Source organism: Sprattus sprattus (assembly GCF_963457725.1).
Source record: "Sprattus sprattus genome assembly, chromosome: 6".
NCBI lineage: Eukaryota > Metazoa > Chordata > Actinopteri > Clupeiformes > Clupeidae > Sprattus > Sprattus sprattus.
The window spans coordinates 24114713-24131468 of record NC_137925.1 but is presented as its reverse complement, the minus strand read 5'-3'; the positions used below and the strand labels follow the sequence as shown (position 1 = coordinate 24131468).

The following is a 16756-nucleotide window of genomic DNA, read 5'->3' as shown; positions in this document are numbered from 1 at the left end:
AGAGAGGGACGAAGGAGTGCAGAGCAGCAGAGGAAAAGAAGAGGATAATACATTTTTAATTGATTCCCACTCTCCCACACACTGTCACACTGACAGATGAACACATTTCCACCACTGCGCTCTGACTCACCCACACACACACGTACGCTGTCCTCCGACTATCTCACTCGCGCAGAACACTCCTTCCTCCTCACACACACTCACATGCCCTTCCCTCTCATACGCTCTCTCTCTCTCTCACACACACACACACACACCACACACACACACACACACACACACACACACACACACACACACACATGCCCTTCCCTCTCATACGCTCTCTCTCTCTCTCACACACACACACACCACACACACACACACACACACACACACACACACACACACACACACACACACACACACACACACACACACACACACACACACACACACACAGAGACCGATACAGAGAAATCCCTTTATAGCACATGTAAAGACACATGCCTGCAGAATACATCTGTATTTTAGAAAGGAACATTTCTAGGTGTTCACCAACATATCATGGCATTAACCTGGAAAATCCTGTAAACCCAATATCTATAATCCTTTATGTCCCCGTAATACAGTTTTAATTCGAAATTTAAATTCAACATGAATTTAAACCCATTTTAAAATTCAGGAATGACTTAATCTTCCATGTGTATTTATTATAATGATGAGCCAGGCTAATTATATATTGTCTTAATGACACATATGGCCCTTACCTCTACATGCCTGCAGCAACAGGCCAGTACACAATATGTGTCTCCAGTGAATTGGGCTATTCTGCAGTGGGGGCTGTCTTTATGAATCAGCCAAAGATGACCTAGTGTGTGCTGCTTTTCACTTTTCAATTAGATGTGGAAATGGAAAGAGACGTCAGTAAGGGGTCAGGCCATCTTTCAGCTCTGTCTGAGCAACAGAGGCAGCTAGCAGTGAAAGCATTCCTATTAAAAGTCAAATATGAACCTCGGACTCTCTCTCCCTCTCACACACACACACGCACACACACACACACACACACACTCTCCACTAGCACAAAAATCCAACCTACAGAGTCTCTCTCAGTCCCTGAGTCTCTTCTACGTCACTGGCCCCCTCCCTGCCATTGATTGGGGATCTCCCTGCGACGAAGAGGCTGCCATTGGCTGGAGGTGCTGTGTGTCCCCATAGCAGCAGTGAATCAGAGCAGCACTCCTCAGAGATCAGGCTGCAGTTATTACCGGCAGACACAACCCGACTTACACACACACGCACACCACACACACACACACACACACACAGCCACTGCGCTGGGATAGAAAAGCCCCACTCTCTGTGCTGTCAGTCAGCTCTCTCTCTTGAGATGACAGAGCTTTGATGGCAGTGTTTGAAGGCCTGAATCACCTCTCGCTGCAGTGTGCAAACTAAAGCAATCAAGAAGTTGCACAACAGAAACAGCCGCCGCATCAGCACCTCCTTTTCACCGCGTCCTCCCGGCGGCTGTCTCACTGCAGGTAATTACCATGTGCTGCGCTGTGGGCTTCCTCTCCTCAACACATGGTTAACATACACGAAAAGTGATGATATCAGTAAGCTGACAAATGACCTGCATCAACCATTAGGATATTCATTGAAAATAATTCCTACAGAAAAAAGACCTATAGTATGAAAAATAGTGTCAGGGAGAAATAATGTGTGTGGATGCTAGACAGAGAGATAGAAACAGAGAAATATACAAAGAAGTGAGTGAGAGATAGAGAGAGAGATGATGGGTATACCTCCATTGGTACAAATCCATTAACACAGGCAAGCATTCACAGCATCAGGTGTTCTGATCCACACTCCCCTGCTATTGTTCACGGTTGTTCCCACACAGAAACACCTGAGGGATGGCACCTGGTCTCTAACCTCGAAATTCAACACGCCGTGCCTTATCGGCAACCTGCAGCATCACGCCTCATGGCAACACAATACTCCCCCTGCAGAGCCTAGAATGCCCGTGAGCTGATTTTATTGAATAAACCAAGTGAATCTCCCACTTAGAATCTCCCACTTTGATTAATACGCTTAAAACGAAGTGACGCTAACATCGTTAAGATCACTGGCTGGGAGCTGAACACAGGGTACATTAATCTGAAAAGAACACATGTTTATCCGCGTGTGTATGCGGGGTGAATGAGGCAAAGCTCATTGTTTTTTTTTTGTTGGGTAATTTCCTGCCACAGTGCAGAGGGATGATCTATCAAACAAAGGCCATAAACTGTGAATATAAGAAACAAACCCCAAACCTCCTATCTACAGGCACCAACAGAAGACTGAATCATTACGCAGAGACAAAGAAAAATAACAACATTAGGACAATTACACGATTATAACAATTATTGATCCCATTCACGGATGTGTAGTAGAGAGGGTTTGAAAAGGGAACTGCTCTCAGAGAGTGCTTCTATGCCTCAGGACAAATGCACTGTTTTAGATTCAGTTGCACCGACGGATTACCTCAGGTGCTTTAACTACCAAGATATCATCATCATCTTAATTTGTCACAGACCACAAAGCAAGACAATCAAACTAGAGTGCATGGCAGTGGAGGACATTGAAGCCCGTTCAAACCGGAACAGATATAGAGTTGCATTGATCTGAAATCATCAATTCTTTCCCTCCCACACAACACACACACACAACCAAACACACACACACACACGCTGTACAGACAGGATGTGGAACGCAGGCTTTGTCTTACTGTAAGCAAAGTATACACACTCTCAGCATTACTGATTAAAAACACTCACACACACACACACACACACACACACACACACACACACACACACACAAACTCATATTTCTGATCGTATTCCTCCAGCCGAGCCCAGTGCAAGCAGCATGATTCTGACATTTTTTATTTGGTGTGGCGGCTGAATTATTCATGACCTGGCCCATTAATCAGAGATGAGGAGCCAGCTGCCGGGTCAGGAGATTTCAGAGGGATTTCAGACGGGTTTGTAAATCCGTCAGCTATTTCTTTTAATGACCCCAAACTCGATCAGAAATGCATAGCCTTGTTTATGCAGGCAGTGGTGGGGAAGGATTGATGCATTTTCCACGAGTAGGGGAATGGGTCTGCATGTGTTTCCAGTGGAGGTTAGCCGTTTGAGAGGCAGACCTGAAAGCGGGGTCTTGTTTTGAAAGGGCAGGTCTACCACATGCCTGCTCTGAGTGTGGCTATGGGTAGAGCAGGAGGAAAGATGTTTCTCTGTCTCCGTACTTCTGCCTCTTCCCATCGCTCCACTCAGCCCACATACTGCGCTTCCTCCCAACTGACTGCGTCTCCATAGAAACCAAGACTAGCGCCAGCTAGCTGGTGATGTTTGTTTTAGGTCTGGGCCGTACGGCCGGGCAGAAGGTCAGACGTACGGCCCAGACCTAAAACAAACATCACCACAGTGGAATAGGGTGGGGGAGTGGGGGGAGGGGGAGAAGAGAATGGTGCCACCCACCTGTGGTGGCATAAAAACATGAGGACACACATTGAGGGAACGCCCACCGTGCCACCACAGCTGCCCCACTTCACAGGGCAGGAGCATGGCACCTGATGCAATTTTGTCAAAAAGAACAGATTTCAGTGCAAGATAACACTCTTTAAAATCCTCCATCATCAGGGCCTCAGCACAAACAAACAACAAACAAACAAACAAACACAAACACAAACACAAACACAAACACAAAGGCCTCCACAGTTTCCTTGGGATGTTTCTGGGCTTGTTGTGTGAGCAGTGAGCAGCTTGTTGGGCAGCGGTGGCATGAAACAACAGTCATCCAGACTGTGACTGTGGTTAATCCCAGATACAGGATCATAAGTATGTGACACATCTCTGAGCCCAAAGTGTAGCTGGCAGCAGCTCAACATGCCAGGGGAATTCTGCCCAAAAGAATTTCTTCATGGAGGCGACGGGAGTACAGAGCAAAAATTGAAGCAATGACATTCAAGTGAATGTTCACCTCTAGAAAATGCATTATCTTGTGTTTAGAAGAGAACAAATAAACTGCAAGTTAATGGATGCTATTTGTATGTGGGTTGCTGTTATTTGAAGGACTGGAGTGGTCTGGCAGGCGGATGCAGGGAGGACAATGACTGGCAGGAGCCGGCTGGGTGCTGGGTGCGTCGGCGGCCTGATGGGAGAGGGTGGGGTGTGATGGAGTGTTTAATGGCCAGGACTCAGGTGTTTGTCTGGGGCAGCTGACAGAGCCAGGGTGACCTTCATCTGCAGGGCTGCCGAGCGCCGGCAACACACATAGACAGGTGCAGCTCTCCAGCCTGCTTTACTGCCATCTCTCTGCTTCCGACACACATAAACTTCCCTCTTCACATTTTCTCTTCCTCACAATCTGTCTGCCATACACTCACACACACACACTCTCGTGGTCTCTTTGCACTCTGATCACTCCACAGCAGGTACTTACTGATGTGTACAGGAAGCCCTCACTGTTCATGGCCAGGTAGAGCTTGGTCTGCACACCCTGGATGGCCACCACCCGCAGCCCCACCGGGATGAGGTTGAATATGGCTGGAGAGAGAGAGAGAGAAAGAGGGAGAGAGAGAAAGAGAGAGAGAGAGAGAAAGAGAGAGAGAGAGAAAGAGAAAGAGAAAGAGAAAGTTAGGGGGAGAGAGAAAGAAAAATATCAGTTATCGTTACACAGGCAAACTTCAGAGTTTGAGAAGCAAATTTCAAATTTCTTTGATTTAGTTTCTCTGAGAAAAAAAAAACGGTTTCCGTCTGGCGATGCCACTTACTCCACCCGGCAAGTGAGCCATAGCGGTTCCCCGCTGGTTGACTCCACTTTTCTCAGATTACCCCCACAAAACCCTCCCTCAGACACAACACTCCCCCCCCCCCCCCTTCACCTCCTGGCCCATTCACCCTGTGAATGGAGTCAGTGAGCCAAGGCCCGACTGCACCTGCCAAAGCACCTCACGCCTTTATCCCTCCACCTGAGTTTGGGCCCCAATAAACCCCCGTAATCTCTGCTTGCCAGCATGCCGGCACGCTTTGCCAAGAAAAAACATGGCAGAGCCACTAGCTGCATCTAGAGGATAACCTGTGCATGAAGAGGAGTTGAACATCACTTTTTAAAGAGACCACTATTTCCAAACAGAACAAAGGCATTTTCAAAGGCACATTTTCATGGAAGCCAAGTGCTGACACTGCTGTCCACCATGGTCACAGATGCCATCCCTCGCCTGGCGTGTCCAGTCGGCATCCCGGCCTAATCCTTAGGGTCAATGGCGGTCAGGGTGATGTGGGCATTGACATTGTTGGCAGGATGAAAAAGTTCACATCTGCATGTGGGAGAGGCTGGCCTACATTTGCCAGCTTCAGTCCGGTATTAAAAATGAGAGCCAATGGAGCGCAAAAAAGTACATCCAAGGCTGAGCATGGCAGGCACCCGATCTCTGACAACAAAACAGGCAATAAAAATGCAGGCAACATGCCTTGAGTTTTCCTCATTTGTTCTGGCGTTCTCCGTGGTCTGATGCAACCCAGAGACATCATCTGAACACCAACTTGCCCAGGTCCTAAAGCAGGAGCCAGCAGTGTACCAGTGCAGCAGTTGGCACTGTAACTTGTACCAGTGCAGCAGTTGGCACTGTAACTTGTACCAGAGCAGCAGTTGGCACAGTAACTTTGAGCTCACTCTGACTGTGAGTCGCCTGACCCTCGTCTGAGGACACGCTGACTATCAACTCTAAAGCTCTTAAAGAAAGCGGCTCCTGGTCAGCATGGCTGCGCCTTATCAAAGAACCTGAGCTTGACGTTTTCTGACACACACGCGCTCTGTCTCTCTGGAGGGAAGCACACGCTTACAAGGCCTGATTAGTTCCCTCTTGCAGGTCTCCTACTGTGTGTACTCTCCCTGGTTTTTGTCCTTTCACCATAAACAAGAGAAGTGGTCATACATATTTAATTCGGGGGGTGGGGGCTGGTGAACGAAAGAGCCAGTGCCCATTGCGGCAGACTTGCATTGCCCACTCCATTAATACCCGCCATGCCACCCTCACCCAACCCAACCCAACTCTGACATTTTTTGCTTACCTGCTAATCCCACATCAAGGCCTCACTCTCTATTCTCAGTAGACCCCTGCAGCTTTGCAGCAGTCTCACGTCTGAGCGGTCTCACGTCTGAGCGGTCTCACGTCTAAGCGGTCTCAGGTATGCAGAGCACCGCCAGGCTGGAGCCCGGGCCCTTTCCCTCCCATCCCTCCCTCCCTCCCTCCCTCCCTCCTCTCTGGGGTCATCGATCCCTCCTGGCACCCAGACCTTCCACCAGCCATGCCCACTAGAGGACTGCACCAGGCAAAGTGCATTCAGTAGCAAATTAAATGGGCATTTTAGAGTTGGCACAGATGGGAGGCCGTGGCATTTTTAATTTTAGGAGCATGTGATGTCTGCCCCTGCCCGCCTGCCCCCGCCCGTCTGCCCCTCTACTGCTGAGCTGGGCTTCATGATGGCTGTTACAGTTATACAGCATCTACACACTGAACTCACAAAAGGCCAACACTACAGACACACACACTCTCTCACTTTCTCACAACAAAGCCTACACAAACACACATGCACACCACATATGAGCAGACAACCTACTCACTCCCCCACCCTGACACTTTCTTTCCTTTCTCTATTGCGTGCAGACACACAAACACACACACACACACACACACACACACAATGATAAACTTAATTTCAGAGGGATTACCGGTGCTCCACAACTGGGGATTTGAAAGAGAGAACTCAATTTCCTTTACCTTATGGAGCACCTGAGTGCGGGGGCGAGACGCCCAGGGAGGGGAGGGGAGAGGGAGGGAGAGATGCCCAGGGAGGGGAGGGGAAGGCGGGGGGAAGAGAGGAGACACGTGGCTGACACTCTCACATGTATGAGATAGGAGACCAACCCTGATCTTGAAGCCCTATCCTTTTTCTCAAGTTCATTGCTGAGTTTCTGGAATCTTCCATGGTGCGAATGACCCGGCCACCAGCAACAACAGCTGATGCAATACTAGAAAACACTGAGCTGAATCTGACTTCTTTGAGCTGCCTTCACTGAGGCAGGAAAAAAAACTCCCCTGACCGCAGACATTTTAAAAACAGGCACAAACCCCAATGAAGTTCTGCCTCAGAATCATCTCAAATAGAATAATAATAAATAATAATAATAATTATAATAATAACCCAGAATCATCTCAAATAGTGCTCAATGCATTTCCACTCTTAAAGACAGGAGGACTGCTGCGTATTAACCAAATGACAAATTAGCACCAATTAAAAGATAAAAGGGGCAAACAAACATATTCACAGCCCCAAGGCAGGGATGAGGTATGAAGACGTATTGAACATCTCCTCTCCACATTCATCTGGCACTGAGAGCAGCTGTGCTATTCTTCAAGCAAACACCATTGTTGATACAAACAGTCAGATTTAAATGTGCATGATATCTCCTGAATGAATCATTTCCTGAAAGTCATGCTGCTCTGGAGCGGTGGCAGGTGCGTATTTAAGCAGTACCACACTGAAGAGCAATATCGCATTTTATTTCCTGACTTAATGTTACCCCCAGCTCATTTAGGATACATGAATATGCAAACTAAATTTTAGTGAGGTGGCAGGGTAGGGAAGGTAGAAATGCACACCAAAATGGTAATAGACACTTACTCTCATTTGCAGTGGGTACGTGAGGTGAGTGAGAGAGACTTCATGTACTTTTTAGGGTCTGAAGTGTGTTGTTTACCTGTTTCCCTAATGCGGCCCCTGACAGCTCATCCTCTGGAAGGACATTACGCGGCAGGCGGAGTGGGCTATTGAGATTTGGTAAACAAAATTCAACCTCAATGAATGATTCTGCATCTCAATGCCTCACGAAGCGGATATTTGCACAGTAAGTGAGTGTGTGTGCATGTGTTAACTTCAGAGTATGCCCTCTTCCCCATCAAAAACAGACCCATACTCACAGACACACACACAAACACACACACCAAGAGAAGAGGACTGCACTGCCGTAACCATGGAGACAAGAGCAGCCGGCTCCTAACAATGCTATTTTTGTAATGTGAGAGAGCGAAGCATCACATTTTCCCACTTTTTCACCAAAAGCATTTTATATTTCTCTTCAACAATCATGACGGGCAAAAAAAAAAAAAAAAAAGAGCGACTTTTTGTGGGAAAGGCAGGCGGCTCTTACATAACCTCATCTCCATAAAATAGAGGAACAACTTCCAGTGCTGCTGCTGGACAGAGACAAGAGAGATAGACCTAGATAGATAGAAAGACAGAGAGAGAGAGGGATGGAAAGACAGAGAGGGATGGAAAGAGAGAGAGAGAGAGAGAGACCACCACCCCGACAACACCACTATTCTCTTCTCCCCCCCACAGCGCTCCTCCCTCGGGGAATGAAATACATCAGATAAGCTGTCCACTGGAAGAGCCTCCCATGCCGTTTACAGGGATGTAACAGTGCTCATCACAGGTCTGATAATTGAGTGAGATGGCCATGGCAGCATGGCAGAGTGACTAATTGTACACGGTTGGGATCGTTTACGTCCGCTATTCATCACTGTGATATAACAGTGTTTAAATTATCACAGGGCTGGCAAGTGCTGTGGCATCTTCTGAGGCATGGGTGCTTTGCGGTTCTGTCACCGTTCGGATGCCAACCCACACCTGCCTGCCAGCCACATCTCGCTCAACTGTCTGTGTTCCAGCAGGTGTTTGAGAGAGGAAACCTGATACCTGATTATTGTTGCTGAATGGTAAATTACAGCAACCATGCATTGATACATTTCTCTCAGCAACGTTAAAACTCTCTCTAGGATTTACTAGTTAAGCATTCATGCCCCACAGCCCCTGCTTCCGTAGAAGAAAATATGAGATTCAAAACAGACTCAAATGTTGTTGAATTATACTGCCGTTATTAGTTTATTTGATGTGTGCTGTTGTGTTTTGTTTATTGTTCCAATAAAACGTAGAAAATGAGGAGATTGTAGTCGTATAAAAGAAATGTCCTCTCTTCAGGCTCACTGATCTGTCATAGCAGTTCTGGGCTTCGGTCCAAAATTACAATGAGATAAAACCATACATGATCTCCCCCAAAGGAAAAAGGAAATTTTCTGATCGTCGAAGTTGCCACTACACTCCTGACACTCCCAGGACTGCAAAATCAAATTATCAAAAAGGGGTGACAAGATCAGAGTGAGAAGCCAAATCAACTTTGATAACCTGCTCCACTCGGTCCCAACATCACTTCTAGACCCCCTAAAGTCTTGGACAGACCTACAGCACACGCCAGCAAAGCCAGAGTGGAAGTCTGGCTCACGTATCAAATTAGCACCTGTGGGCTATCACGGAATGTGGACCAGCATGTGGGTTAGTCTCCACTCCTGTGTGAAACCGCTACAAAGCAAAGCACCGGGGTAAGACGGATGGAGAGGGGTAACTCACTGTAGCCGTTGTCCTCCTCTTTTGTCCCATCGATGGTCCCATCTGCCTGAAGCTGCAAATGGAAGCCCTGTCGACTGTACAGCTTTGTGACGATCCCCTTCAACTGGGGCTCTACAAAGGAGGGAGACAAAGAGAGAGGGAGGAAGACAGAGAGAGGCAGACAGACGGAGAGAGGCAGGCAGACAGACAGACAGAGAGAGGGACACAAGAAAGAAAGGAAAAGACAGGTAAATATCCAGTCCAAAGAGTTTCACCACACCCAATTCAGAGGAAGCCAGCAAACTTCACATAGCAAACTTGGGTACGCTCAAGTAGCTCAGGATCAAAGAAATGTATGGTAGTGGTAACGATGTGCAATAAACCTCATGCATTAACCTCAACACAAAGACAAGATCCAGTTAACTGATAGACATTGAACGAGCAGTCTTTATTTTCCTCTTCGCATTGATATTCTAAGGAGACAGACATGGCCATCAATATTTACACTTTCAAGGCTAAAAGCTTTTGTGTAATATGTTGCGAAACAAGCAACTGAAGATGAAACTCAGGATTGCTGAGTGATTACAGGAAGTCAATGATGAGGCTTCCTGTTTACATTCTGCTCTCCAATCTTGACACGTCAGCTTTGTTTTTCATTTTCGCCCGAGCCTAACTGATAATGGAGACTCTCTTGCTCGGATATTTGACAACATTCATTTCCTGGCTTCGCCGTCTGAGAGAGGACTGGTCAGACCCCTAATGGGCTGTTCTTTTTTTCTGTAGGCCGTTTTTAAATATTTTTTTCTTTGTTATTTGCTACTCTTTACCCGTCTTTCAGAACCGGTCCCAGTGTGACACGAATGTTGACTCCATCGGTGCTGTGTTCATGTGCCTGTAATCAATCTACGTGCACTGCAATGTGCCTCATCAAAGAGCAGGAATTCATTTAAGACATTACGGGAAGCCAAATTAAACAGCCAACAGTGCTAATTATGACAAATGCAAGCAAGCTTGGCTGGCTTTTAGCAGTAGCAAGCCCGTCGCAAATCCGTATGATCTGACGTTGAGACTTAATGATTCTTCTGCCTTCTAACCTTTGTGAAAGGATTTATATTTTTCCTGAGAAGTCTGCAAGAGGCATTTCACCTAGCTGTCTGTGCAGGCATCCCACTCACCAGCTCCTGTCCCCATCACCGTACCAGTTATCCTTTACTCTGCCTGACACCACCTTTCATCTCTTCTCCCTCTCATCTCCTCTACCTGCCTTTTCTACACTCCGCTCACAAAAGGTTGCCTTGGCAATTGGCAGGCCTGGACTATTTTCTGCAAACTGATACCTTGCCTGCTTCCAACCTTTACTGAGGCACCCAGGAAGCACACAATCCTGTTCAAACTGTCAGGCTATGCTCTTTGATTGCTGTTGCCCACATGAAGATCTGTAAATGAAAAGTATGTGGACTCTACACATGATGCACTGATGAGGAGACGGCAGAGAAGCTATCTGCATTCATTCCAACGCCAATGTGGCAAAGAGTATTAGCAGCAAGCATCTAAATCTTTAAGACTGCAATCACAAACTATTACAGCTGTTGGAACCAGTCAACCTCTGGTTGATATGCTGAGGTATTGGATTACAGGAGTAACTGAACTATATTAAAGATGAATTCAGAGGAAATGGGACAGAGCTTTATGGAGACAGTAACGAGATGGAGAGGGTTAATGTTAGGGAGCATATCTCTCTCTCTCTCTCTCTCTCTCACACACATACACACACACACACACACACAAAACTCTCTCTCTCTCACACACAGACACACATAAACGACTCACTCTTTGATTCGCTCTCTCTTTCTAGTGTTAGGACTAGGTGGAGGGGCGAGGACAGGAAGAGATCCCCTGCAGCAGTAGCTCTCAGGCTCACCTCACGCTGGAGAAACTTGCACAGCGCCGAACTGAGCTGAGCCGCCACATGTGCCTTACATAAGCTCTCCTCCCCAGTCCCAAACCCCCCCCCCCCCTGCCATGAGCCACCCCACCACTGCTGGGGAACACGGCCATGACAGCCTGACAAATGTACTCAGACATCTGATGGTGGGTGCACCCCACATCTTAAATAACAGGGGATGAACGGAACAGCAAACGCCTCTTTCTTTAGAGCCCCGAAAGAGAGAGTGGTAGAGAGAGAGAGAAAGAGAGTGGTAGAGAGAGAGAAAGAGAGTGGTAAAGAGAGAGAGAAAGAGATGGGAGTGGGAGAGAAAGAGATTGGAGTGGGAGAGAGATGGAGATATAAGGGACTTGAGAGAAGAGGATGTTGTTTATAAATGAGAAGTTACATAAAAGAGAGTTGAGGTTCTCATCCTTCAACCGATCTGAGCAATGCCAATCAGTCAGCCAGTTTGTGGGAGGTGTGGACATCACACAGTCACACTCTGGTTGATAAACACACACACACACACACACACACAAGACAAGGTCTTGTGAACCCCCGCTGTCCCAGCTTTCCTCTCCTTACTCCTTCTTCTCCACACCTCATACACTGTGTGTGTGTGTGTGTGTGTCTGTTTCCTCAAGAGTGTGAAGGGGGTCAGATGATAATTCATTGTTTTGGAGATCCCTAAAGAAAGGCTATACTGACCCCTCTGCAGACTACCTGTCAATTAATACATCAATGGATCTGTGGTTTAAAATGAACTACAGCAGCCACAGAAATAACGCACAGAACTAACAGAATTCAGTCAACCAAACTGATGCCCATGAAAGCAGGGAGGGAATGTATTTCTCAGTACAGCGACTATAAATAAAAAAGATTTAAAAAAACTGATGAAGTCAAAGTTCTCTCCCACTCAAAACCTGCTTAGCTGGCTTTCAATTGTCTTCATCTTGCCCCTGGGATTAGGCAAAAGGGAGGAGGACAGAAGGCTACAGAAAAATAGGTTTTTCCTAAGCATCACAAGTTAGTGTTGTGCACCACACACATATGCTGTTTAGTATGGATCATATTTTCCCTGACAACCAAATATGAAAAACGCACATGAATGTTTTAGTAGGGAATTCTATACAATGAAAGTGAGTTATAGAGTGTACCTAGGCATTATTTAACAGTGCTGTTACTCAACTTCACTGAATGTAACTTACTTTAGGTAGAGACCAACTATTGCATACGATTTATATTCAGTATAGGGTTCTATGGATGCAAATAATAATTACAAACAAGTGAAATGAAAATAAAACGTGACAACATTAAAGTAACGTTATCATAAGCACACCTGGTCGTCTTCGCCTTCTCTTCTTGGAGCCAAAGAGTTTGACCCGGGAAAAAACGCTTATCCTGCTTGGCTTCTCGCACGGTTGTTTGGCTTTACTCGGACTGTTCACGCAGCGGCAGGCGTTGGACTTCTCTCGCTCCCTCGCCTGCCTCTTTTGCCGAATTAGGGAGCTGGCGATCGCAGCAGCCATAGCCAGTTTGTCGGTGGTCCCCCAAAAAAACTTCCAGATTACGCTGCGCGTCGCCCTACAAGCAGAGTGGCGGTTTACTCAGAGATCGTGGTTTTACGCACCATCGATGTCCATGTCAGCTCTCAAATGCCCAACGCAGTCATTGTTCTTTCCAAACGACGAGAGAGATTCTTTGAATAGAGTATGTGTGAAATGAAAGAGTTCAAATGTTTCTTATAAATTCTCGGTTAAAATGCCATCTTTACTGGGCGCATCTTAACAAAATACCGCATTACTATCTGGTCAAAAAGTATTCTTCAAAAAACATTTGAGACATTGTTCAGAAGTCTGCAGGCAGTACACCACTGCAGCGGGAGGAACCGTGAACTCTATGTCATTATCAGAGCATCGCTACTAATGTTCCAAAAGCTAAAAAAAACGTTTGGCACCATCCCACAAAAACAGTCAAGGTTCACGCAAAAGTCAACGGAGACGCAGGTGACACCGGAGGACTCCTCATGTGTAGCGAGCAGAAACACCTGTTAGCAAATAAAGCCGGAGCACATCCATCGTCGCATGATTTCAGATTTGATTAAACAGTTAATGGTTCCCCCATGCACATGGCAGGAGAATGGAAGGCTAGATTGAATACAATCAAATACGGCTGAGGAATGGCTAATTACATTTGATGTCTTCTCTTCCTCTCGCTGGCGTTGTCACGTCACATGAGAGTATATAAGGGGCTTCTTTTAAAATGCGCTATCCTTTCCAATGAGGGAGCGAAGCGGTGAACTGCGTTCTGTGTTTGCATTCCATTCAGAGGAGTATAGCGGGGTAGGACGGGCGGGGATACACGACTAAAACGTCATCTGGAGACTCCGCCAGCGCAGCCCCGGGTAAAAAACTCTAGCACAGTAGCTTACTCTTTATGTGGCCGTGGCCACTCTAATGAAAATTGATAACTGGCAATTGAAATATAAAAATAAGCCTTTATATCATATAACGTGGACTGTTTTTCACAGACGGGCAATTAAGTTTTATACCTGGGGAAGCCTTTGAAATAGGAACGTTTCACCTCACCATCACTCGCCACAAATATGCTCGTTTTGCTTTCAATTAGATCATATGCGACTTGTTTCTGATCACAGACCAATGGTGGAACTGTTCATACAATTTGGAGCACATAGCTTTACTATCCTCCCCCAAACACTGTTTGGTGCGGAAAACGTTTTCCAAAGCTGCGTAGAGGCGAGGCGAGGACACAGACACCCAAACAAACCTGACCGCGAGTATGAAGCAGAAGGCTGAGCAGCTCTGACAGCGTGACTGATAGCGTGGCACGCATTTCCCTACAGGACTGAAGTAGAAGTACGTGATGCGAATATAAGGCGCACCAACACAAGGAAATACCAGTTAACAACTCGAGATGAGGATGACCAAACAGCTACAACATAGGAAACGCGTCGCCCACATGTTCAGTTACCATGGCAGTGCAGTGTGAACCCAAGAGCTGTCTCTGCTGTCAGAATACCAATCAAATTAGCTTCACAGATACAGTGAGGCATTTAAAACTTTCACCATTCACTTCTGATCAGACCAAAACTAAAGTTATAAATTAACCCTAAAGTGGCCTGTCAGTAGTCAGTAGTCCTTCATAAAATATGTAACACTCCGAGCTAATGTAGGCTATATTATACAAGACAATTGGAAACCCAAAGGAACCATTCATTCTACAGAATCAGCCAAACACACATACATCTATTTATCCATCTCATTGGGCAAAACGAGCCATGGCAGTGTGCCGCCTTCTCTTTACACATTACTCGCATCTAATATTAATTTAGTTGGGAAGGGACGCAAATTAATAGTACAAGTGAATTATGTTTTAGTTAATCACGGGTCAGGGAGCATTGGTAGGTTTCACGTGCAGTCACTGTCTAATGAAATCAAACCAACCATCAAAAGTCGTTTGGGACCGCACCCTATAGACAGGGCTTCAGCATGTACCATCGGCAACTGCCAACTGCTCATCCCTCCGCCCTCCCCATCCAGTGCTACCGCTCTATTCATACTGCCTCATGATTTACGAGCACAAAGCCTTAGCGGTGGTGCCACCTACTGTACGATCAAACCCAGCTCATGCAAAGACATTATAAAATACAATCGTGCCTGGAACAGTGAGATATCTATGTTTTTGCAGCACAAGAAATTACTTTTTTCCCCATGAAGTTTTATGGCCTACCATATGGCATCTGAGCGATCCGCTTAATTGGCATGGTGTTGAAGCAAGTGATTCCATGGATTACACAGCATTACATTCATAAACACATTCCTTGTACTTATTCAGCCCAATTAAACAGCTTATTAGAAACCAGGTTCAAAAGCCAGTTAATGTAAAGAAATAAATGACAGAAAAAAAGAGACAAACTAATCTTAAAATCGTTGCAGGCAAACAGGCATAAAGGCTGTAACTCGGACAAGAACGCCCAACACTGCGTCATTATTCAAACCGGGACAATAGGGATTGTAACGAAAATGAGAGTTGTCAAATAAGCTCTGTGCATGCAGTATTTGTATTATAACATCACACGGAGGTCCGAATATCATACTGAATTTAAAGCCGAGAAAAGGTTACTGCAAGCCTCTGCAAGTCCCATAGTAAGTCAAGAAGGTCAAAACAGGCCTGTTTCTCAGCGACAAAATATCATCAGCACCATGGACAGCTCCATTAAAACATTAATGGTTCACTCTTTTGTTGCGGCATTTTTCTACATGTAACATCTTATTTAAAAAGTGTGTTACATCAATCTTACAGGATCAGAAGAAGATTAAGCAAATTTCACTCTGGATAATAACTAAGCAAAAACATAAATGTAAAGACCCAGAAGAAATAAAACCAGCCTACCTGATGTAGATTTTCTCAGAGGAAAAGTCATAGTCATGTTTGCGACACCAGAAAACGGACAAAACAGTTCTGAAGATCTAAAACAGTACGCGGAGCGGTTAGCGAGCACAAGAAGATGCTACTAAGTTTGAACCATATCTAAAGTATCCTCAGAGGCAGGAATGAGCAGCCATCTAGGCGGGGCCGGTTGTACTCTGAGATCATTAACGGACATTAGTGATTCGCTATTATGACTTCTAAAACGGCCATTAAAGATTCATGGGCCAGGCTCTGTTGATCCGGCCAACACAGGGCGTGTGTTCACTAAACTGCCGAGCTCTTGGTCCGAAGGAAGAAAGTAATCGAAAGCGAGCATGAAATTGTGCTTCCTACTCAGGAGCATTATTTTCCTCTCACATTACAAAAACTGCCTGTAAAGTGATCCTTTAATGCGCCGAGTAAACCAGTTAGGCCGGCCCTTCCACTTTCATCTGAAAAGCATCAACCCTACATCAATGGATGACAGTACACATTAGTGTAAGCATAACCTGCTTCTGTTCTTAATTCCTAGAACAAGACATTAGGGATTTATTTTAACTTAAAAGTATTTAAGTATTTACATGTTGAATATTGAAAATTACTTAACATCACAATTTCCATTGCAAAATTGCCTTTGAAATGTAATTAACATGCTGCGTGAATTTTTGTTTCTTTTTCTACAAATTATTTAATTGTGGTATGGTCAATAAGTTGGACACAAAAACGGTCAACAATGCCAAAGTTCAGACCTATAGGAATAATGAGCCATGACATGAGTATCATGCTGAAGCAACAATACAGCGTAGTCTGCGCTCATACTCAAGTATAGATCCTAGTCAAGCCCACGTCAGAGAAAGTAGAGAAAAAGTTAATTTTTTTGAATTAATCACTTTCCACCTCCACTAACTGTTACTGCAACACC

At 45.7% G+C, this 16756-nt stretch overlaps 1 protein-coding gene across 3 annotated transcripts in view; it reads right to left on the bottom strand.

Moving 5' to 3' along the window:
• fgf13a (fibroblast growth factor 13a) overlaps positions 1 to 16756 on the bottom strand; it is a 118702-nt gene that overhangs the window by 17290 nt on the left and 84656 nt on the right. For 2 of the 3 annotated variants that reach the window (XM_080841102.1, XM_080841103.1), the window contains 2 exons: positions 9498 to 9608; positions 4471 to 4574 (listed from right to left, as the gene is read on the bottom strand). In XM_080841102.1, the coding sequence (XP_080697228.1) occupies positions 4471 to 4574; positions 9498 to 9608 (215 nt within the window). Of the gene's footprint in view, positions 1 to 4470; positions 4575 to 9497; positions 9609 to 12742; positions 12936 to 16756 lie in introns of those variants that run through there. The other variant, XM_080841104.1, reaches the window with a different exon arrangement.